Raw genomic sequence first — 23,327 nt, 5'->3', positions numbered from 1 at the left:
ACCTTCTGTAAACATGCCATAGCATGCATTATAGTGAAATAAATTTAAATAACATTTTCTGTAAACATGCCATAGCATGCATTATAGTGAAATACATTTATATAACATTTACCTGTGTAATGTGATACAAGATACATGTATTTTGTTTTTACATTACACCTTTGAAAGCACGTAAAACACGCGTGGCTATTGGATGTCTGTGTGTACAGATGGTACAGAGAGCAATAATACACGCAGACGAGCATGAATAAACAATAATATGCTTTGATGATCTGAAATTGAAAGCAAACATAAAACATACACAATAATGACACATTGCAAAATTTATGCAGAGAGGAAAACCATTCAAATACTGGGTCAGTTGAAAACTAAATTAAAAACTGGTTGCATCATGCATTTCAAATCTCAATGTTTTCAGAAGTTTAAAAAAAAAAAACCCAACCACACACGTATGTGGTGAATGATAATATATGAAACCAAAAAATGCAACGAAAAATGATAGAAATCATTTTAAATGATGATTTATGTTAAATGAAATTTACTAAGACACAAAAACAAAACAGAAACAGAAACAAACAAAAACAAAAACAAAACAAAAACAAAGCAAAAAAAAGCAAAAATAAAACCCCCAAACCTCCCCACAAACAAACAACAAAAAACAAAATAAACAAAAACAACAAAAAACAAACAAAAACCCAAGCAGATGACATCACTGTTTAACTGAACGACGTCACATCGTTTACCAGCGTAATACCAGGGATGTTTAACTAGTGAACGTGATTGATGTTTTACTCAAGAACGCCCCCGGACCACCGTCACGTGACCCGAAAAGCACGCAACAGTGATTAATGAGAATCACTCCATCATCTAGTGTGTAAAGAGATCTTTAGCTTGTATTAAATCGCTCACATAAAAAAAAAAAAAAGAAATTGTGTTAGCTCCATAACCAGAGACGAAATGTATAGTGGTTAGAACATAACAAAAAGTATTTATGTAGAAACATATATGATTTAGTATTAGACTAAAGAGAAACGATTTTGAAATTTATCATATTATATTTAGTAACAAGATTTTGTGCTGATGTGAGTTGTTTGCCTGCAACAGAAAACCCCCGATATCTTTATTTGTGTGATCTTGATTTCAAGATATTAAGTTGAATAGTAACCCTTTTGACACTATGCTAAATAGGTGAATCATCAAGTAGTCCCTGCTGAAATCAATGGACCGTGCTCAGATTAATAACCGTGATATGAAAAGAAAGCCAGGCAGGTTTGTACTTATTGCACAAACTTTCCCATGGCCCCGCATAGACTCCATTGTGCACTCGATAGGTTTTTATGTACGATCCGGCGTTATTCGCCTGTAGTTAAATTTACTGACTGCTAGTTTTACAATGGGTGGATCGAAGTGGCTGTGTTTGCGCTCACGTCGATCTGTTAGCATACGTGTGCCTGTAGCAGGTTGTCACTGGGCTGATAACAGGTTCTACTGCTTACAAAACAGACAAGATAGATGTCTTGTTTGAAGCCACAGTTTCGTATTCGAGCAAATCTCGTGGCGGGTCTTTTGAAAGAAGTAATCTTTGAAAAATGTTTATGTTATGTTTAACTAGTCATCGTTTCTTTTTGATATTGTTTAAAAATGTATTATGTGTCATTTAAAAAAAACGTTTTATTTGTTTAATTGAATGTGCTAGTGTATATGTATACGTTTTCACCAGTCTTGTAACTCTTGCCAGACATTGTCTTAATGGTTGCTGCTGTGTCTTGTAACACTTCGAACTTGGTCTTGGTTTGAGATCTGCAACATTGGAGATTATCGCACTTGTCCCAGACCATCCTTTGTGAATAATTATTCAGCTCTCAGACTTGTCAAATGATTAACTGACCTTCTTGATATCCACGTAGATAATGAAGGCTAAGCAGTACTTTAAATGGAGTATTTATTATACAACAGAAGGTCTGTTGTGTGAATTACAACTGATGCCTCCTAAAGCAGGATTCCATTTTAAAACCGATTTAGTTCTTGTGTTATCTCAGATGCTCCTTTTTTGAAGGTTCAAACATGATGGGAGAAATCAGGTAGCGAACTTCAGTAAAGTGCACGATTCAAGGAAAAAACCCATCCTGACCCTCCCAAACTGATTTGTAACGAAAGGAATGATTTTTAAGTGTTGTAATTAAAATTCGTTTTAACTACAAAATGATTTGAAATTGTCTGACAATAGATTCGCTGAAGAGTAACTTAACATGGCTCTGGATTCAATGAAGATGGTTAACGATGAAACAAAAACTATTCAATTAAAAAGACTTGTTCTTTTGCATAATTATATTATGGTTTGAGTATAAACCTATTCAGTAATATTGGGTACATTTTGTAAATTTGATTTACATTTCTTTTTTATGTATGAATTTCGAAAACATTTGTGTTGATGTTAAATTACACATATCTAAATTTAGTAGTCAAAAAGAATTGTATTCAAATACGAAACATTTAAAATACATATAATGTAGACACCTGCAAAAATTAACTTTGGCTATATCCCTTTAACCGTTTTAATTGTGAACTAGTTTAGTGCATATTTGTTAACTTTTGCACTCAGTTTAATGTCGTGGCTCGTGGTTAAATACAGACCATGCAATACATGAATTTAGTTAAGTGAAAACTATAGAGTATAATGTTAACACAGATATATTATACACATATCCCAATAACCACAGCTATTGTTTATACGAATATATAGTAGTACACACACACATAGATCCGTGACTGCAAAGGGCAATGATAACATTTAATAATCTCTGATCAATGTGCTGTAGTGGTGTCGTTAAATAAAACAGACTTTTTAAAAATAATCTTTTCAACAATATTACTCATGTTTTAATCTTTTGAGCCAATTTAAAATGAATAATAGAATTAAGATTTAATTAATTAAAAATATGAAATGAATGAATAAACGATGGTTGATCCATTTTGGAAGACATGAAACAAATTCGATTTTAATATCATTTTAGGTTTCTTTGTAAGGACGCTCTACGCAGGTAAACGTAGCACTGACCAGAAACCAAGAAGCGAATTCCATTCAAAATCCTTTTTTTCTACACTGAAGAAAAAAAGAAAGCCCAAAGCCCAAAACGAAACAAGAACACAAACAAAAATATAAATTATCATAAGACTGCATCATTGCACTAATATTTTCCAGTCCTTTACAGAGTCTGACTATTGTATTTAGAAAATATTCCATATTAATATTTTCTCCCGAGAAATGTCCGATATTGTGCTGCCCCATGGAACGCGTGTTTTCTTGAAATAAAGCCTGCAAGACGGTGGCAGTCTTCAAATAAGAGTTTATTCAATTTGAAGCTTTAAAGTAAATAACAATATGCTAAAAACAATCTAAAATATTCAAATATACATCTCTGCTAAATCTAATATACAGATAAATACCTTTTTGCGTATAACAATACCAAAAAAAAATCAATTACAGTTTTAGCACGGGCAGTAGTGGTACCCTTTGAGGTCGCCAACAATGAAAAAAGCGTTAAAATGCATTGCATTATGCGATGCCCCTAATGATCTGCCTAATTTGATAATGAAACGAATAGTACAAAACTTCTCGGTGGTATGTTCAAATATATCCCACAGAGTTCTATGTCACAACCTATATGACAACTCGTTGCAAAACTTCCACAACTGTTGGACGCTAGAACCGAGTTATGGCAAACACTCAGTCATGCCTTGCATCACACTAAATATGATCACGTGTTATCACATCTCATTTAGGGTTATATATTATAATATATTTGTATCACAAAGACAGTCAGTCGTATGCATCATAACAAGGAAAGACGTTAAAAAACAAAAACATATAGAAACAAGAGTATTGCAAAAGAGTTAAGGCGGAAGAAGCGAAACGGTTTACAGGCTGGCCAAAAAGATGCGAGTAAATACACACTGATACTACAGATATTATAGAGTTAGTTTCTGGTCCATGATTACATGACAGGAACAACCGTATTAACACGTTAAACGTTACTGGACCCTCAATCATCTATATGCAAAACGGGGAATGGTTTTCCTCTCTCTCCTGCCACCTCTGGTGAACTAACGTTGATACTAACTGCTTTGTCCGATCATGTCCGACAGCTGGGAGGTGCCTTGGCTCTGTATACCCATGGCCTGCTCCACGATCTGGCGAAGTCCGGTCCTAAAATAAAACAATCGAAGCATGTCACTGATGTATCTGTATTGCAACCGTAACAGGTTCTGAAACAAAATAACCAGATCTACAGAGGACAGTATCATTCATACTCACAGCTGGCCTCAACGTATAGTGGTCAAGCGAACGAAAAGAAGTTCTCTTTCCAAATAATGACCTAGCAAGGCTCGCAATTCCACTGACTACTTGCCAGTCTTACTTACAGATAATATTGAACATATTCTATGCTTCCTCACCCAACACTTTGAGCTCTTGGTCTGAAGAGTGAAATGGAATCGACTATCGCCACATACACTATTCATATCAAGTAACAACAAACCTGTTATCCATGATCAAAACCATATATCTGCACAATGCAAAGTCGAATAGCAATTTGGCAAAATAGTGGTTGATTCCACGAATCTCTATCTAGTGCCTCGTCTGTAGGAGGACAACCACTATAGAGGATATCCTTTACTGGGCAATACACCCTTCACGCATCGCTCACAGAGGACTGTCACTACCAGACTAGTTTACTAAATCGAACCTAGCACAAGACAGAGTTCAAGAATCTTCCATATCTACTTTTCAATAGATAGAAACACATACCGTGCAACCTTCGATATACTAGTTGCTAAGCACTGGTTGGTATGGGAAAGAACTCTAACCATAATGTTCAAATTTAAAAAAAACCCCGTAAAACAAATCGGTACCAGCGTTTCGTCGTCAATGGAATTACAATTACAGCCTGGATATGTTCTTCCCGGGACATATGATGAGGTACAAATAGAGTTTACACAAACACCGACCTGTTCTCTTCTCCCTCCAGCAACTGTCTGTAGCAGCAGATCTCGAGCTCCAGGGAGAGCTTGGCGTCCATAAGATGACGGAGTTGTTCGATGCACGCCTCCAGCTCTTGCTGCAGACGATCCACGTCGTCCCTCAGTTTCATGCTGGTTTCCTCGTATTCGTTCCTCAGTTCCATCAACTGCCTCTGCAGGTCAGCCACTTCTCCCTCGAGGATTCGTGCCTGGGGAAACCAAGTCACAGTCATTAGATGCCGAATAATAGACTATTACTATAATGCTACATTTATATATTTACAGTCTGTAATTGGAACAGAATAAAATATTCCAGAATAAAAAATAATACCCCCCAACCCACCAACCCCCCCCAACAACAACAACAACAAACTCAAACAAAAATAAAACAAACAGCAACCCTCCCCCCAAAAAAAACCCAAAAAAAAACCCACCCACTAAAATATGTTTGAGTTTGAATTCTTTACAAAAAAATAGACATTGTCAATTGTATGGGTATGGGTACCGAAAATCACAGCTGTTATGATATAAAAATATCAATAAGAAGTTGTTTATTATTTTAATTACACTACATAGTCAAGGCGTATCAGTTGACTCTAAGTCATCTGTGGCACTGTGAAACGACGGCGGACAGTAAACAATGGTATTCTTACTCTGGCCTCGGCATCACTGAGGGCAGACGACTTTTCACTAAGCTGGTTCTTGAGCTTCTTAATCTCGTCTCGCATGTGACTTATCTCCAAGTTATCCTTTACAGCACCGCCTTGGATCTGTCTCAGCTGAAATAGTGAATCAATGACACAGTCAAATAACAATCATATACATACCGCCTTGGATCTGTTTCAGCTGACAGTGAATCAGTGACACAGTCAAATAACAATCATATACACACCGCCTTGGATCTGTTTCGGCTCAAGCAGTGATACAGTGATGCTGTCAAAGAACAATGATATACCACACAACGAACTGCTATACCATCTAGATGTCAAATTAAGTCTATAAAAAAGTTAATATTTCTCAGAAAAGTCCATTTATACATAGGCGTCAGTCGAAACACCATATTAAAGATATCAGAACATTTTAGCAGCAACGTCTCGAGATAAATGAAGACTAGAATGGATAACACATGAAGTAGCCAGGTAAGTATGTATGTTAAAATCACCACACTGTAAGAGATGCTATAATTCCTGGTCTGAATACAGATGCGTCAAAACAGGAGTGAATTTTTGAAACGCCAAATCGTTATCACCTACCATTTGGTCAAAACATAATTACATTCGTTTAGTACAAACTGTCGTGATCTACATCCTGATCTAAGCACAGACGCGTCAAAAGTGGAGAGTTCATGAAACGTAAAATCGTTATTTCCTACAATCTGGTCTAAATGCAAACACGTCAAAGAATACTGCATTCATGTGACCTATATCCTGGCAGAAACACACCAAAAGATCACTGAAATTATATAACGCCAAATCGTTGTGACCTACATCCTGGTCTAAACACAAACGCGTGAAAACTTGATTGCATTAACGTAAGACAAATTGTCGTGACCTACATCCTGGCCTGGTGCTTATAACGTTTTGGAGTCTAGACTCAAAGACTCAGTAGAGTCTGAGTCCTTAAAGTCATTGCAACGCCATACAAATTGTAAACGTGTGACGTCATTAGATATTTGAGTCTAGACTCCAAAGTGTTTTAAGCTTTATGTGAGTAGCTTCCTTACGCACTTAAGGTGATCTTTGCGCTAAGATCGCTTCGTAAAACAGGCCGGAGTCTAAAAGATCTAGGCGTCAAGGCGTGATGTGAAATGTTGACCCACCTGCATGGCGTATCTGTTCTCGATCTCGGTCCTCATCAGCTCCACAGTGTTCTGGTACTCGCTGTTAAGGTCGTGCACGCACTCCTTCAGCTTGCTGTCCCAGTACGACTTCATGTCCAGACCCTGGATCGTCAGCTTCGTCTCGCCCTTGGGCACCTGAGACATCAAAACAGCATACAGTAATAATAACACACAATAATGAATACTCACACAGAATACCAGTTAGTAACATTTTCATTCTAACATCAAAACAACATACGATAATACTCACACAAAATACCACTATCCACGAGTCAGTAATATTTTAATTCTAGCATCAAAACAACATACAATATTACTCAAACAGAATACCACTATCCACGAGTTAGTAATATTTTAATTCTAGCATCAAAACAACATACAATAATACTCACACAGAATATCTCACTATCAAAAGTGTACCACTATCCACCAGTCAGTAATATTTTCATTTTAAATTTGTGAATGTGTGTCAAAGGTCTTGAAATGTGTTGCATGAAATGACATTTTATATAAATCAATTATGATTAAAGGAAAATTATAGCATCGCCACCAGGCCGTGGGGCAACGTTTATTGCTGTGGACTAGTTATGATGATGCAAAACACACGCAGAATGGCACGAGAAAAGTACGCTACTCCGATGTACCAGTCAAACGGTATTAACACAATCATAATACAATGACACAATCAGACAATGACACAATCAGACTACAATGACACAATCAGACCGCAAAGACGATAAAATAACCACATTGACACAATCAGACCACATTGACACAATCAGACCACACTGACACAATCAGACAATAATGACACAATCAGACCACATTGACACAATCAGACAATGACACAATCAGACCACATTGACACAATCAGACAATGACACAATCAGACATTGACGCAATCAGACAATGACACAATCAGACAACATAGACACAATCAGACAATGATACAATCAGACAATAATGACAGTCAGACCACAGTGGAACAATCAGACAACCATACTCCCCCCCCCTCCCCCCCCTCCGCACAATGACACAATTAAATCACACTCATGAATGATCAGTGATAGTTTCTGATCTCTGTGAGCTATCAAACACAGAAGGACTTTACGCACTGACTGAACGACGTACATACACTGATAAAAATTACGTCAATCAGGATATTAAAAAAAGAAAAAACAAAAGAAAAAAAACCCAAAAAAACCCCATGTAACTGTGATTACCCCCCCCCCCCTCCCCCGTGCACTGTAGACTGGAATGATATGAAACGTGTTCGCTGACCTTGTCGAGGAGAGCCTTGTAGAACTCGCACTCCTCCTCGAAGCTCTGTGCACGATTGTCGGCTTCAATATGGCACTGAGTCTCATGGTCCAGATCCTAAAAAACAAGCAGAGTTTAGTTGTAAAAGAGGACGAAGAACATGACACAATCTCTAGATACATTTACAATATCGTTATAAAAAACTTTTGTATTGTATAGGGTCGAAATACTGAAAATAATCCGATAAATGTATTTCACAACTCCAAGGAATTTAAAACATCTGTTTTCTTCATTAATGATACACGTCCACTAAATTTTAATAAATAATACATATATAATTTATAATATATAACCCAATACAGTGTCTATTAATTCGTTAATAAAATTAAAAATTTCAAAGTCACAGGTATTGGTAAAATAACCGCTATCTTTTTTGCATATATATAACACAAAATAATAAGTAAACATCAGTGTTCTGTTTCAAGAACAAGTAGTTACTTTGCTGCTTCTGTGTGTGTGTGTATGTGTGTATGTGTGTGTGTGTGTGTGTGTATGTGTGTGTGTGTGTGTGTGTGTGTGTACATATATATATATATATACTTGAAATTATAGCTGTTTTGGTTCCCAAAGTTAAATAAATATTGAGCAAAGTCTGTTGTACAAAATAACAGTACATCAGTCATAATTTTAAAATTCTAATTGGTTCTTTGTTGGGAAGGTGGGTAAGGGTTGCAATCCATTCGCTAACAGATTTTATATTGTACTAGAACTATGTGACTGAAGGCGTGGAAGGTGTAGTGCAGAATCATATGTCACGTGTTTCAGACAAGCCATAAAACTGAATGACAAAACCATTATCCATAATCAAAACCTTATCTCGAATAGAGTCGAATAGAAATTTGACAAAATAGTGGTTGATTCTGTGAATCTCTATATAGTGCCTCGTCTATAGGAGGACAGCCACTCCCAAAGAGATCTTTTACTAGGCAATACATCCTTCTTGCACCGATCAAAGAGGACTGCCACTCCCAGACTAGTTTACTAAATCAAACCTAGCACAGGACAGAGCTCGTTGGAATAAATACAGCTGTGATGACATGCATGAATATGACGGCATATATGTTTCGACGACCAGGTCAAACATTCTTATCGCAACACTCGTACTTTACGGCTGTTCGGCCCGATTAGTGGTCTAATTAACCTGACACTGATCTTGAAAAACTACACAATACACAGAAGGAAGAGTTCTCATAATAAAACATCAATTCTCTTTTCCATAATACAATTATTGGCGTTTCAAATCAGTTCCATACCTCAACACTAGTTCCCATAATTGCTTTTGACTTGCAGTACATGGCGCTGACGTCCCCGTTCAGACACAACCATATAGTACCATCACAACACCTAAACACCCACTTACAAAATGTTCTTGCGTCTTCTCAATATTAGTAAAATCCAATTTTATCTAAGGTTCTGACAATTTTGCAGAAGGATGTCTATCTATGTGTGGAGGCAAGAGTTTAACTAGCAAGACAAAATGAATGAAAAACATAGGGAGATAATTCATACGTTTGCATCCAGCGTCATTGCCGTGTCAAATCGTTATTTTATATCTGCCTTGTGAAAAGATACGACTTTGCAACATACTACCTACCACAATGCAAGAACATTGATTGCATTGATGGATAGGCACCAGAAACGGGCGGGGTTGGGGGTGGGCAGTAACACTGACTCACCTACTCTAAAGATAACGCATTACCTTCCTTCCAGCTGAAAGGCGAAGTAATATATAACTGCTACTCCCATCTCCAAGCTGCTGGCATCGTTCGGCGCCCTACTGTTTAAAATGAGTGTTCTCCGGTCAGGTTTAGTTGTGTTTGTTTAAACCAATATCCTGGGAGAAGGAGCTGGACAACAGGGGCTGTCCTTTTCAGGATATGTTGACCCATGCAGGCAAAGGTGCATACACAATACTCACAGCTCTAAGTTTCCTGATGTCATCCATGGCCTTGTTGTAGAGTTCTCTGAGTTTGTCATTGTCGGCCTCTGTGTTCTTGATGCGGACCCGCAGAGTTCCCAGCTCGCCCTCGTACTCCCCGATCTGCTGAGTCAGCTGGTTGATCTTGCTCTGGTAGTCCGTCTTGTGACGGAGCATGATGTCGATCCTGTGGAAACATAGCACCAGTTAGTATGTATTCATTCATTCATTTCAACTTAATAGAAAATATATTCATTCGTTTGAACTTGTTTTCGTGCTTATACCAAATTAAGGTTCAAGCACGCTGTTTTGAGCCAGACTGTCTGTTCAGTGGGTTAGTGAGAGAGAAGTCGGTGTAATGGCCTTACACCTAGCAATTGAGTCGTTAAAACTCGCCTTAGGTGGGAGCTAGTACCAGGCATACATCATGTGGCTTAATAGAAAATATATGCATTCGTTCAATTCAACTTATTTTCGTGCTTATATCCAATTAAGGTTCAAGCACGCTGTCCTGGGCACGCTGTCCTGGACACACCTCAGCTATCTGGTGCTGTCTGTTCAGGACAGTAGGTTAGTGATTAGTTGTTAGTGGTTAATGGGAGGGAAGTCGGTGTAGTGGACTTACACCTACCCATTGATATGAGTCCTTAAACTCACTCTGGGTGGGAGCCGATACCAGGATACGAACCCAGTACCTACCAAACTTAAGTCCGGTGGCTTAACCACTACACCATCGATGCCGGTGGAAAATATAAAATGTTGTAATAATATATATATACTATTTGTTGTATATATGAAAATGGTGGATAAAAAGTTGAAAACAATAAGAAGTGTTATATTTATGACATAATAGTTACCATTCTATATAATGTGAAAAAGAAATAGATGTAATACTATTTGTTGTACATGTGAAACTGGTGGATAAAAAGATGCAAATAACAAGAAACAATTATTTATGTATCACATATTACTTCTACCATTCTATATATGTGAAAAAGTAATAGATTCTAACATTAATAAAATGTTTTTATTTAGTGAATATTTTACACATGTATATGCAAATGAACATAATACTTAATAAGACCATAGCTGACCTTTGTTTTTACTCAGATGTGAGGTTAAAGGAGTTAGGAATATGAAGGAGCAGTAACAAAGTCAACGAAAATACTGTTATTATGTTATTAACAACTGCAAGACCCCGGCCATATTCCGCTATCTTAACGCAGTATCGCATGCTGCATTAGCGGTATTCATATAAATTAATCAAATTGGTGTTATTTATTAAGCCCCAAGCAAATACCCTTGGCTCACGCGTATTCATTAAATAGTTTCAAAACCTGTGTTTAGCGTCTGAAGGGGAGTAACTAACAATTTGAAAAACGTAAGAAGTGAATTATTTCCCTTGATAAATATTTGCGTCTGTTGGCGAAAGTCTACGTGACTAGGAAATGTCAGAACGACCAGACGGCTCAGTGGCTACTGATTAGTCTCACAAGGAGAGTCCAACACACAGACACAGATCAACAGGAAACAGATGAGTTTGCTGCCAAGACTTGTATTTACTTATTTAAGCTAGTCCCAGCAGAAGCTAGGTCTGTAAATGTCTCCCAATTATTGTCCATCATTACTCAGTATTTAGTGACACGTTACATACGGTCATTAGTTAGCTATCACGCGATGGTTTAGGTTTCAGAAGCAAAGACTACAAACATATCATTTCATGTCTTGATATGGCTTATTGTTTTACTATACAGCACACCTCGCCGTAATAAAAACTGATGGGAGTGATTAATTCTTTTCCTAAATTAGATTATGGAGAACCATTTAAAATATTATCATATTGATACCATATAAATTCAAATTACTCTCCGTGAACTCCGCCTGTTACCGACCCCGGTCGGGCTGCTGGTGCTCTCTTGCACCTGCCAGTGCAGGCGGTCTCCCGCTCCACCCCTACCCTTTCCTGTCCTGGGCAGAGGAGCCGGCCGAAGCCGACACCTGTGCCCAAGACAGGCGTGCGCTACAACAGCTTGTTCTGAATGTGCACGCTAAAAACTCTGACCTGACCGGACCTGACCGGACCGTGAAATAGAGTCAGAGGAGTGATTGGGAGCGAGAGGGGTAGCTCCATTTAAATGGCGAGGTCTGTTCTAGTGGTACAGTTATAAATGTTAGTAAAAAAAACCCCAGCCTTTGCATACCAACAAGGCATCACACTGTTTGACCAGCAGATATGGTATGTGAACCATATTGTTTATATTAGATTAGATTTTAACGACACCCCAGCACAAAAAAATACATTGACTATTGGGTGTCCAACTATGGTAAAGGCAAAACATTAAGTGATGTTCAACATCAATATAAAAATGCAACTGTTAAATTAAAACACAGTGTAAAGAAGAACTGTGGAACCATTTTGTAGTAGTTATCATTTACGATCTAGAGCACTGACACATGGGGTATTCTTAACATAAGGGATCTTTAACATGCATATTGCCACAGACGAGACCAGGTGTATCATGACTATGCTACTGTAGACAAGATACTTTAAACAGATAGGTATTACCAGGAAACATGCCGTCATGTGCAATATAACTAACAGTCTACATAGTAAGGAAGTCTACCATCCACAGATATGATCCATTAAAGAGTGAATTAATCACGCTTTTAAGAGTCACATCAGACAATACCATAGTCATAGACTCAGTTCTCACAAGGGTGACATTTTCTGTTTCAACATATGAATCGGATGGTGATCTAGCAATAAAGCAAAATCACTCAATAGCAGCTAAGACATGAAATCTACTTCAAGTCTGTTATTGCATCCAAAATCGTAAAACAGTGATGGTACACGGTGCATAAGAAAAGTAAACATTCTGTCATGCAATTGACATTCACCATGAAGTCACATTTAATTTAATCAATGTGCTCTGATGTTGTCGTTAAACACAACAACCTTTAACTTTGTTGTTTTTATTAAACTAACGGAAGCAAAAATGCGAGGTCACCTAACAGTAGTAAAACAGGAGCAGACGGGAAATACTTTGTACTAATAAAATTAACACTTTGATGTTAAATTCATCTCTTTAATCATATAACTTTGTATTTGGGTTTGTTCTATTTTCAGTCTGTATGAAACAGATGATATACATTTTGTACCATAGTTTTAATTGGTCCCTATATTTCAACATCTGATAACTGGATTACTAGACTGCTTGTTATATGATAGTTTCAGTAGCATGAAGTAAATTTATATTTATTCTTTTGCTAAGATTCTCTTTCTTTAATTAAGCCGGGTTTATTCCCCTGAAATTCTGATCAAATGAATAGAGAAATATTAATTAAAACATTGTTATCTACGACAACCCGTTTTGACATAGATTGTAGGAAATGATTCAAAATATCAGACATGTCAAAACCATGGTGCTTGGTTAATGATCAGCTTTCATACATTTATTTGTTAATCCAGTTATATCAAAGAGTAAATTTGTGTCAAGATTAAGGATGAGAACATTCACCCTAAATAGTGATTATGACAGCAGTTTTGTTTAGATATGAAGTTTTCAGACGGACATGTTCAGTTTTTAAGAGATGAGGTTTTCAGACGCACATGTTTCGGATTGCAGACGTGTTTAACTTTGCCCCGAAGGGACGATGACTTGGTGTTACGAACTACACCTCTCAAACCCCGGCTAGACTGCTGATCGATATGTCGTCTCCAAAATGAATTATGACTGTTAACTAATGCTTAATGAGATAATGGATATCACATACGTGTTGGTCATAATACAAGTATACTATAACTGGAAACAGTAATAAAATGCTTGAATCAATAAATATATCAGTAAACGTGAAAAAGTATTAGTATTAGTATGTAGTATTAGCGCTCCAGTTCCCAAGATATAATGTCGATCTTAAAATAGTATTCAAGGACATTCAAGGTCTTGTATACATTATATTTCCTTTTGAAATAGTAGACGTTTTCCTGTTATTAAAAAGGTAAGACTTTGAGCCGGTGTATGTGATTAAATGCTCAAAGAAATGTAATAATACAACAGCGCTGTTTCTATGAATGTTAATTGCATGTAATGCATGATTCTAGACCTTCTCAATAGATTTGTTTTGTACTGGGAATCATTAACAATTAATTGTGAGGTCGAGAGTTCATGACTTTGCCCCATGTTCTCTATTGTCGCAGTCATGGTGATAGTAACAACACAGTACCGGGGCAGACTTATTAATACAAATTATCATAATTTAGAATCATTTCCTTTCTATACGGTCCAGTATCTCTCCACGTCACATTCAACCTGAAAACATAAATTACGTCGACAGTAGAGAACCGAAGACGATCCGCCCACAGGCCGCGCTACCGGCGAAAAATAACCGATCAATAGTGAACGCTTCACTGCACAAACCCGTTGACGTGTCAGAACCAATAAACGTCCAGACCAGTCATTCATGTTCATCCGGCCTCGGTGGTCTAGTGGTTAGAACATCGGCCTTAAGGTTGGTTGGTATAGGGTTCACCCAGAGCGAGTTTAATGACTCAGTGAATAGGTATAAGGCCACTACACCTCTCTCTCACTAACCAACTGTCCTGGACAGACAGTCTAGACAGCTAAGGTGTGTGCCAAGAACAACGTGTTTCGACCTTAATTAGATATAAGCATGAAAATAAGTTGAAATGAAAGTCGTGTTAAACCGGCCTCAGTGATCTAGTGGTTTAGAACTTCAGCTTTAGGATTGGTTGGTATTGGGTTTACAACCAGGTACAGACTCCCACCCACGGCGAGTTCTTACAGTTCAGTGGTTAGGTATGAGGTCACTACACCGAGTGCACGACCAAGTGATTGGCAAAGTGTCATTCGAGTCACACACTGAAATAGTGCACGAACAAGTGATTGGCAAAGTGTCATTCGAGTCACACACTGAAATAGTGCACGACCAAGTCACTAGTAAGTTGACATTCAAATAATACACAGAGCCTAGTGCCCCATGACTCAAAGGTATAGGTATGTGCTGCCATGTCTCTGAGTAAATGTGTATCTGGAGAATCTTTTACTACTGCTAATATGTATATGTGATAGCCTCGGGTTTCATTTCTGTTCTAGGTAGGAAGCCCACACCCACTGAATACTAGTATCATGTCCAGAAAGAAAGAAAGAAATGTTTTATTTAACGACGCACTCAACACATTTTATTTACGGTTATATGGCGTCAGACATATGGTTAAGGACCACACAGATTCTAAGAGGAAACCCGCTGTCGCCACTACATTAGCAGCAAGGGATCTTTTATTTGCGCTTCCAACAGGCAGGATAGCACAAACCACGGCCTTTGTTGAACCAGTTATGGATCACTGGTCGGTGCAAGTGGTTTACACCTACCCATTGAGCCTTGCGGAGCACTCACTCAGGGTTTGGAGTCGGTATCTGGATTAAAAAACCCATGCCTCGACTGGGATCCGAACCCAGTACCTACCAGCCTGTAGACCGATGGCCTGCCACGACGCCACCGAGGCCGGTAGTATCATGTCCAGGTTAACCAGCAGTAATATAAACATGTTTAAAGTCTGGAGACTATGTAATGACCTCGCCATGCAAATTGCATGAGGCTGTGCAAACTGTGTAATGACATCGCCATACAAAACTGCACGAGGGAGTACAAATAAGACTAAAACCTCTGAACATTATAAAAGTTTGTATGTATTGACCCATGTGTCAGAATTGCTTTCATGACTGGTGTGGTGTGAACATAGCAACGTAGCTTCCAACAAATTCAACGAGACTGAGACATTGGAAAATAATTTGTCGTAATATCAACAGGTTCACGAGCAAACATTGTCAACGTGATAATATACTAATGACCGCCACTGTTTTATATTTTTACTTCAGATAAAAGCTAAGTAATATAACTTTTATTGTCGGCTGAGGTTTTATGACAAAAACCAGGCACAAGGGAGGTTGTTATAGAATACAGACACTTAACATAAAGCCATTTGTCATTTCCCAGGTACATTTTAGTTTATTTTTAGATTACATGTATTCGATGAAAGAAAAGACGGACGAGACATGACTGTCGTGGATATAAACGATGATTAATGAAGACGTGAACAGTGACAGCGGCTGGGGAGACGTTTGTAACTCCTCGACCTCATGTGGACTTCTTTCATACAGTTGAAAAACATTTCAAACCGTGGAACTATTCACTAATAATTATTATAATACTAGTTTAGAGAATGTCAGCGTGTGTATAAACAAACGTGTAAATAAAGTGCATTTGAAATCTAACTGTTCAACTAACTTTTTAAAACTTCCGATTTACCACTGTGTAAACAGTGACATGAATGCATGCGAAAACGTGCGCTCGAATTAATATATTTAAGTTTATGTATGTGAGTGACATGTTAGTAATCATGTGTTTTTAGCTTATTTATTGTTTAAGTTTATTTTCTGTCTCCAACTTTTATTTTGAAACTATCTTTAAAGTTGATAAAGGAATAGCTACTTTGGACTTTAGACTAAACCCCCATCTATAAATTTGCTCCTCAGACGTATACCCCTCTTCAACCACACCTATAGCGTCTCCCTGAGTGGCCTAGGACCCCGTGGTCCACTACTAACTGGAAAACTAGAAGTCAATTAAGAAACGCGAGCCAACTCGGTTCCACGTTACAGCGTGTGAACGTATGCGACCTGTACTTCAATCGGACATGTTCTGTCAATAAGGGAATATTTGCCGAGTTAGCAGGCAGACAGGACAGCACGATCGACTGACATTTGATCCTAGACGTTTCTCATTCACCTCTGCATCATTCTCGTTAATAGAGGACACCGTGTTTATTTATTCGTTACAGGAATTTCGACTACAACTTACTGGACAGGTAAGAAGAAAAAAACTATATGGCATTGATATAAAAATAAGCTCATTTTAATATTTATAAAGGAGACGGTTGCGTATTTACTGCAAACGGATCGATATGTATGGTTTTATATATTCACCTATCACAGCTTAACACCCACATAGCGTTAGAATTTCATTTGACAGATATGGGACAATAAATGACATCATAACAAGAATGAAAAGTATAGCTGTTAACAACAGGGAATCGTACATCGGTTTCCGTCGTACGTACGTTGTGACACGTTGTGCATATTAAATATTGGTTACGCATGGTGGAGCGATTTCTCACAGTGTTACAGCGCCATCTACCGGTTTAACGAGGTACCAGGTATACAGCGACCTTACACCCGACAGTAAATTATAATGAATGACGATAAGAGGACATGGTATCTGCCTCGCCTAAGGTGCCCACAAAAGGAAATACCCCGGCTGTCAATCATCCACGTAATGCCTACAGGCTTACTACCTAGATTCTGCTGGAGGTAGAAAAAGGAGGCGTGGTTCAGTAAACAGTTTGCCGGCCGGCATCAGAATTTTGTTTGTACAAGAAGTGATTTAGCTGCAATATTTCCAAATACTGGCAGTTGCAAGTAAAATATAAGTATTGTGATTCTATGGGTTACAATTATTAATCAAATTATATGTTTTCTTGGTTATTTGCCAACAAATTCTACTGTATTAAAAACATTACTTGCCAAAATTGTTTAATATAAATATCATTTCGTATTTTTTTTTATTTCGGCACATTTTCTCGCTCGATATAGATCTTTATAACGTAGCTTCTATATTTGTTTTACGAAGCTAATATCAGGTAAGATCTTAAGAGATTGTTTTTAACTTTTTAATCAAGTTTTTTAAGAAGTAAAATAATGTTTTAAGCAGACCCATAGATTCCCCCCAGCCCGCAAACCAGGCCAATTTACAATTCATATAATTTTGCACATATACATACTATTATAATGGTGCCAAAAGGTACTTACGTGCCCTGGAGTCGATCCACCTCATCCTGGAGACCAGCTAGCTTGGCATCCGTGCCGGCCTTCTCCTTGGACAGCTCCTCGATCACCTTCCTCGCCTCGGCCAGCTCGGCCTCGTACATATCCCGGATGGGCTGCAAATCGAACTTGCCCACCCCTTGCAGCTGGTTCAGCTGGTCCTCCAGCATTTTGCATTTTGCCTCCAAGAAGCGCACCTTGTCAATGTACGTGGCAAGTCGCTCGTTCAGGTTCTGAAGCTGCGTCTTCTCCTTCTGCCGGGTGTCCTTGAAGTCGGCCACCCCAGAGCTGGACATAGCCTGGAACGTGCCGGCGGACAGAATTGGACCGCTGGACATTCTCAGGGAACCAAAGTTCTGTCGGGTCATGGGTCCTCCATAGCTCTGGCGCTGGATGATGGTGGTGTTACCACGCGATCCCACGAACGGCTTGAGAGATGAGCGAATCTCCAACGATTCGGTCTTCTGACTGGTCTTCGACATGGTGAATTCAAGAGAAGCTAACAAATGACAAACGGTGAACCCTCTCCTTTACGTATCCGTGCACAAAATCCAAACAATACCGGCTCCCTCGGATGACACACAACCGACTGACGTTGAACGCTACAGCTGTCAAACCAAATCCGCCGGTAGCCCGGCGATGGGAGGTGACAAATCCATATAAGGCCAGGCACTATTTCCGGTCGCTCATGCTCAGTAGGACCGTCACATTGCACTATACTGTACTTACACGACAGTTTCTCTTACTCATTTGTAAAACTTGCAGAACTCGTTTTAAAAAGAATCAAAAACAAATTTTGCACGCATTGCTGACTACGCATATGAATTTCTTAGTCGAGTAGTAATTCACAATGATCCTTTTCCATGAACGTAGTCGTTTCTTGCTGTCGTGCATATTCTGGGAAACCGGGCCTTTTACACCGACTACTAAACCGATCAATATCTGCCTACTCTCAACACAGACTACTTCAAGGAGAAAGTAAGGACGTGTAGATGGATTGTGGTCGTGGACAGTAATAAAACAATCCACATTATGCCGTCTCACTCGTCTCCATTAACCTGTAACTCTCCCAGAAATCATCAAATGGGGGGGGGGGGGGGGGGGGGGGGGGGGGGGGGCAAATGGTGGTTGGGGTGGGAGACAGCAGTTTTATTTAACTATGAGCCTGCAAACAAATCAATTGGGGAAGGGGGTGGATAGTGAACGACAGCAGACTTATTTCTCTCTGAGTTTCAGGTCAACAGAACATCGTTTTATTTACTATTAATTTTCAGATATCTGACCCCCGCCATGTGAGCATTCATGAACAGCTCCTAATATCACACTCGCCTATTGAGTAACACAGCTGCCTTTCTCTGCATTTAGTTCTAATGTAATATATCAATGTGCAAGCAGAGACGGTAATTTACCGTGACAGAGTGAAAACACAAAATTGTTTAATGACGGTTTGTTTTCGCCAGCTGATAAAAACCGAACAACCGTTGTTAACTCAATTAATTAAATTCCCAGGATAAGGACAGTTAATTACCGGCAGTTTCTGCTTCATTGCAAACGAGTTGCACTAGAAATATGCGTGGGTCACGTCAACCGAAGACACATTTTTATTTTTAACCTGTTGTGGACACAACGACTGCGCAGGCAAACAAGAAGTTTTTAAAAAAGGAGAAAAAAAGCCCCTCGCTTGTTAACAGCAGTAGCAGGCAAGTTGGCAAAATTGGCTACGTGTACCTGTGTAAGATTTTTAAGCCCAGGCTTTACCTGTGTTTGGTGTATCACCTGAGTGTAGCGCCAGGTAACGTCATGCCGCGTCATGGTCTGTTGGCCACACTTAACTATTCATTGGCTGAATATAACCACTGATATGGCAATATTTCTTAAACCGAACAGCTCAGCTTTACGGCTTTTTAGAGAATCGACAATAATAACTGGCTGGACCATAAGTATACCTGTTTTATTGCACCCTCACACCTCTCTCTCACACACATTGTATTTGTATACATGGAACATCTACACAAAAAGGTCACATCTGTGGTTTCTTAGATGAACTTACAAATAGGTTTTAACCATTTAGGAACATTGGAGTCGAGGAGGCGGCGAGTGAGCCATGCACCACACTTTTTTTATAAATATTCCAGCATGCACTTTATACCATTTTCTACAATCTGGCAGGAGAGAATGCCTTGTTCCCTTTAAAGCGACAGAACCTAATTTTTAACTATGGCGTATTTTTCACAACTAAAGCCGTGTTCCAATAACTGATATACATATATATATATATATATATATATATATATATATATATATATATATATATATATATATATATATATATATATATATATCAGACATTACCTAGATTTATTTGGTTACATTATTCATTTCCGTACATCCAAAGTGTTTTCGGTCGTCTTGGTGTTTCTAATACTACAAAATACATTTTCATATTTTTAAAACCGCACGTACGTCTGAGTTTATGGAGACTCTTGTTTTACTCTATTGTACTCTATTGTACTCTACTCTTGTTTTACTCTTGTTTTACTCTATTGTATATTTGTCCAAGTGTGTTACAGGTTTGTAGATTGACTAAACATAGTGTCCATTTTCACGGGTTGAAACTAAGGGTCTGCCTCTTTAAACAGACTACGCCTTTTCATTATTATTAATATTAATAATTATTATATATGTATGGACCCCAGTAAAAAAAATATCTTTGAAGTACCTGTTATAAACCCGCACATATACACGTGTGTGTGTGTGTGTGTAAGAGCTGTGAGGGTGCAACATAACAGGTGTGTATGTGTGTGTGTGTGTGTGTGTGTGCGTGTGTGTGTGTGTGTGTGCGTGCGTGTGTGTGCGTGCGTTTGTGCGTGAAATACGAACCCATCTCCTAAATACTTATAATGTTGTGGACGTAATGTGTGCAACAAAATAAAATAGTTATGTACTAATATTAAAATAATATATTTTAAGAGAACTAGAAAAAAGCAATTAAATTGCTGATTATATTTACAAAATGTAGATACGTTTTGTGATGGCTTCTTTCTGAATATCAGGATCTTCCAAAGCTGGGCGCGGGGGGGGGGGGGGGGGGGGGGGGGGGGGGGGGGGGGGGGGACGCATATTCTTGTCATGTAATATTTAGATTTGTGGAGCCAGTGCCCATTTCGACCATCTCCTCTGTCCCCGCTTCCAAAGCCTAGCATGTGTTCAGAGATTATAAATAAATGTCAACACGGAACCGAATTACGTTGCTGTCATTTACTCGTTTAATCGTAACAAAGTCAGCATATTGTATTACAATCACTGGATCTTAATTAAGATATTGCCAAGACTTTTTCGCCATGACAGTTATTAAAATTACATGCCAGTTACACTTTATTGGTGTCCAAATCAATATAACAATTCAAACGTTAAAGTAAAACAGCGTAAAGAGCTGTGCAAACATATAATATCACAGGTGACTAACAGTAATATTTAGAATTTAATATAATATCACAGGTGACTAACAGTAATATTTAGAATCTAATATAATATCACAGGTGACTAACAGTAATATTTAGAATCTAATTCAGTATCTCGGAGAAATGTCAAAACAAGTTCACATTTCTCCTACCAAATGTATCTTTTCTCGTTTGCTTATAATAATTGCACTCCACCAAAAACAATGCACAGAGCTGTACAAATATGGGTCCACATTGGGGATATTACTATCTTTATTACCCATGTGGTTAAAAATATCTTGGTACATATCAAAGTGATACGTCCCACAAGAACGCCAAGTGGGACGTAACACTTCGTGACGTCATCGAATGGTGCTCTACAACCTTACGGGAAAGTTAACCAAGCGGGTTGAGTGATATAAATTAAGATCGATTATGGGTAATAAATAGTATATTAAACTCGCTACCATTTCGTATCATGTTTATGTCCCTCGTGAAATAATGTCCATTGTCACTCGCTAAAGCTCGTGACAATTGAAAATGATTTCACTCGGGACATAAACATGATACGAAATGGAAGCTCGTTTCATATCCTATAACTACATAGCTGAAGCAGTATACGTACCTGTATCTCTGTGTACTAGGACAAGGGAAACAATATTTATTTAATGCCATTTCAGCATATTTAAACTACCTATGTGTTCAACTACACACTAGTGGGGAATATAATTAAATAGGGATGTTACTATAGGAATATGATTATTAAGGCTCAAACACCGCACTAGGGATTTAACTATGAACCAGTGCCACTGAACATTTGCATGATTATTTACAGGCCTATGCAGCTACACTCTTTGGCTATTAACCTCTATAGATTAAAAGAGCTGTAAACTAGAGACTACAAAACTAATTACTATATGACACATTCTGGACATATACCAACGGTCTAGTTAGCTGCACATTAGTGCTATGTCTGTAAGAGAAGAACCAATTCAATTGTATTAATATGAATGTAACTACAGTCTATTGCATTATTAAATTAGCATATATGTAATATGTGCAATGGACAAAGGTCACTGCGGTACAATTAAATATCTTCTTCTTTTACTACAATTGGACACTATATGTATAATGTTGACTAGAATGAATGGACACGTATGGTGGTACGGCTATAAGCCACTACACTTGACTGGATACCGTGTAGGTAGTAGCGTGTAGTTAGACCTATACACTCGTTAAAATATGTATGCAGTGTATTTATTATGTGACAAAGAACCTGCTAACACAGCGTGTTTGACAAGTCTATTTTTAACAGGTCTTCATTTATAACGTACAGGTCGGGACTGTCAAGGAGAGAGGCGTTCTATACGATGTAGGCGAAACGTAAACATCTGCACTTTTATTTCGCGAGTATTTTTCAAACATCTTCTTGCCCGTACCAGTCGCTTGGTCAGAACCGGTTATATGTGAGTCATACATAACTAGCTGCGAGATACAGGTAACTGGACACATGTGAGCCATATGTAACTGATCGTATTTGAGTCATATGTAACTGATCGTATTTGAGTCATATGCAGTTGGTGATATCTGAGTCATATGTAACTGGTCGTATCAGAGTCATATGTAACTTGTCGTATCAGAGTCATATGTAACTGGTCGTATCTGAGTCATATGTAATTGATCGTATCTGAGTCATATGTAACTGGTCGTATCTGAGTCATATGTAACTGGTCATAACGATCATATGTCATCTGTCGTCTTTGAGTCATATGTAAATGGCCGTATCTGAGTCATATGTAACTGGGCTTAGGTGACTCATACGTAACTGGTCATATGCGAGTCCTGTAACTAGTTATATGTACAACATCTGTAATTAGTTATGTGAGTTA

At 38.3% G+C, this 23,327-nt stretch overlaps 1 protein-coding gene across 2 annotated transcripts in view; it reads right to left on the bottom strand.

Annotated features, from left to right (window-relative positions):
- The window catches only part of LOC121383288 (non-neuronal cytoplasmic intermediate filament protein B-like), a 28,877-nt gene extending 10,276 nt beyond the window's left edge, over window positions 1-18,601 (bottom strand). The window contains exons 1-7 of one of the 2 annotated variants that reach the window (XM_041513208.1): window positions 17,984-18,601; window positions 10,098-10,284; window positions 8,141-8,236; window positions 6,839-6,994; window positions 5,673-5,798; window positions 5,008-5,228; window positions 4,122-4,207 (exon numbers count right to left, since the gene is read on the bottom strand). In XM_041513208.1, coding sequence (XP_041369142.1) covers window positions 4,122-4,207; window positions 5,008-5,228; window positions 5,673-5,798; window positions 6,839-6,994; window positions 8,141-8,236; window positions 10,098-10,284; window positions 17,984-18,480 — 1,369 coding nt within the window. In that variant the 5' untranslated portion in view covers window positions 18,481-18,601. The remainder of the gene's footprint in view (window positions 1-4,121; window positions 4,208-5,007; window positions 5,229-5,672; window positions 5,799-6,838; window positions 6,995-8,140; window positions 8,237-10,097; window positions 10,285-17,983) is intronic. The other variant, XM_041513210.1, reaches the window with a different exon arrangement.
- Between the last annotated feature and the right edge of the window lie 4,726 nt (window positions 18,602-23,327).

The sequence above is a fragment of the Gigantopelta aegis genome, chromosome 10 (genome assembly GCF_016097555.1).
Source record: "Gigantopelta aegis isolate Gae_Host chromosome 10, Gae_host_genome, whole genome shotgun sequence".
NCBI lineage: Eukaryota > Metazoa > Mollusca > Gastropoda > Neomphalida > Peltospiridae > Gigantopelta > Gigantopelta aegis.
The sequence above is the reverse complement of the archived record's forward strand: the minus strand, read 5'-3'. Positions and strand labels throughout refer to the sequence as shown.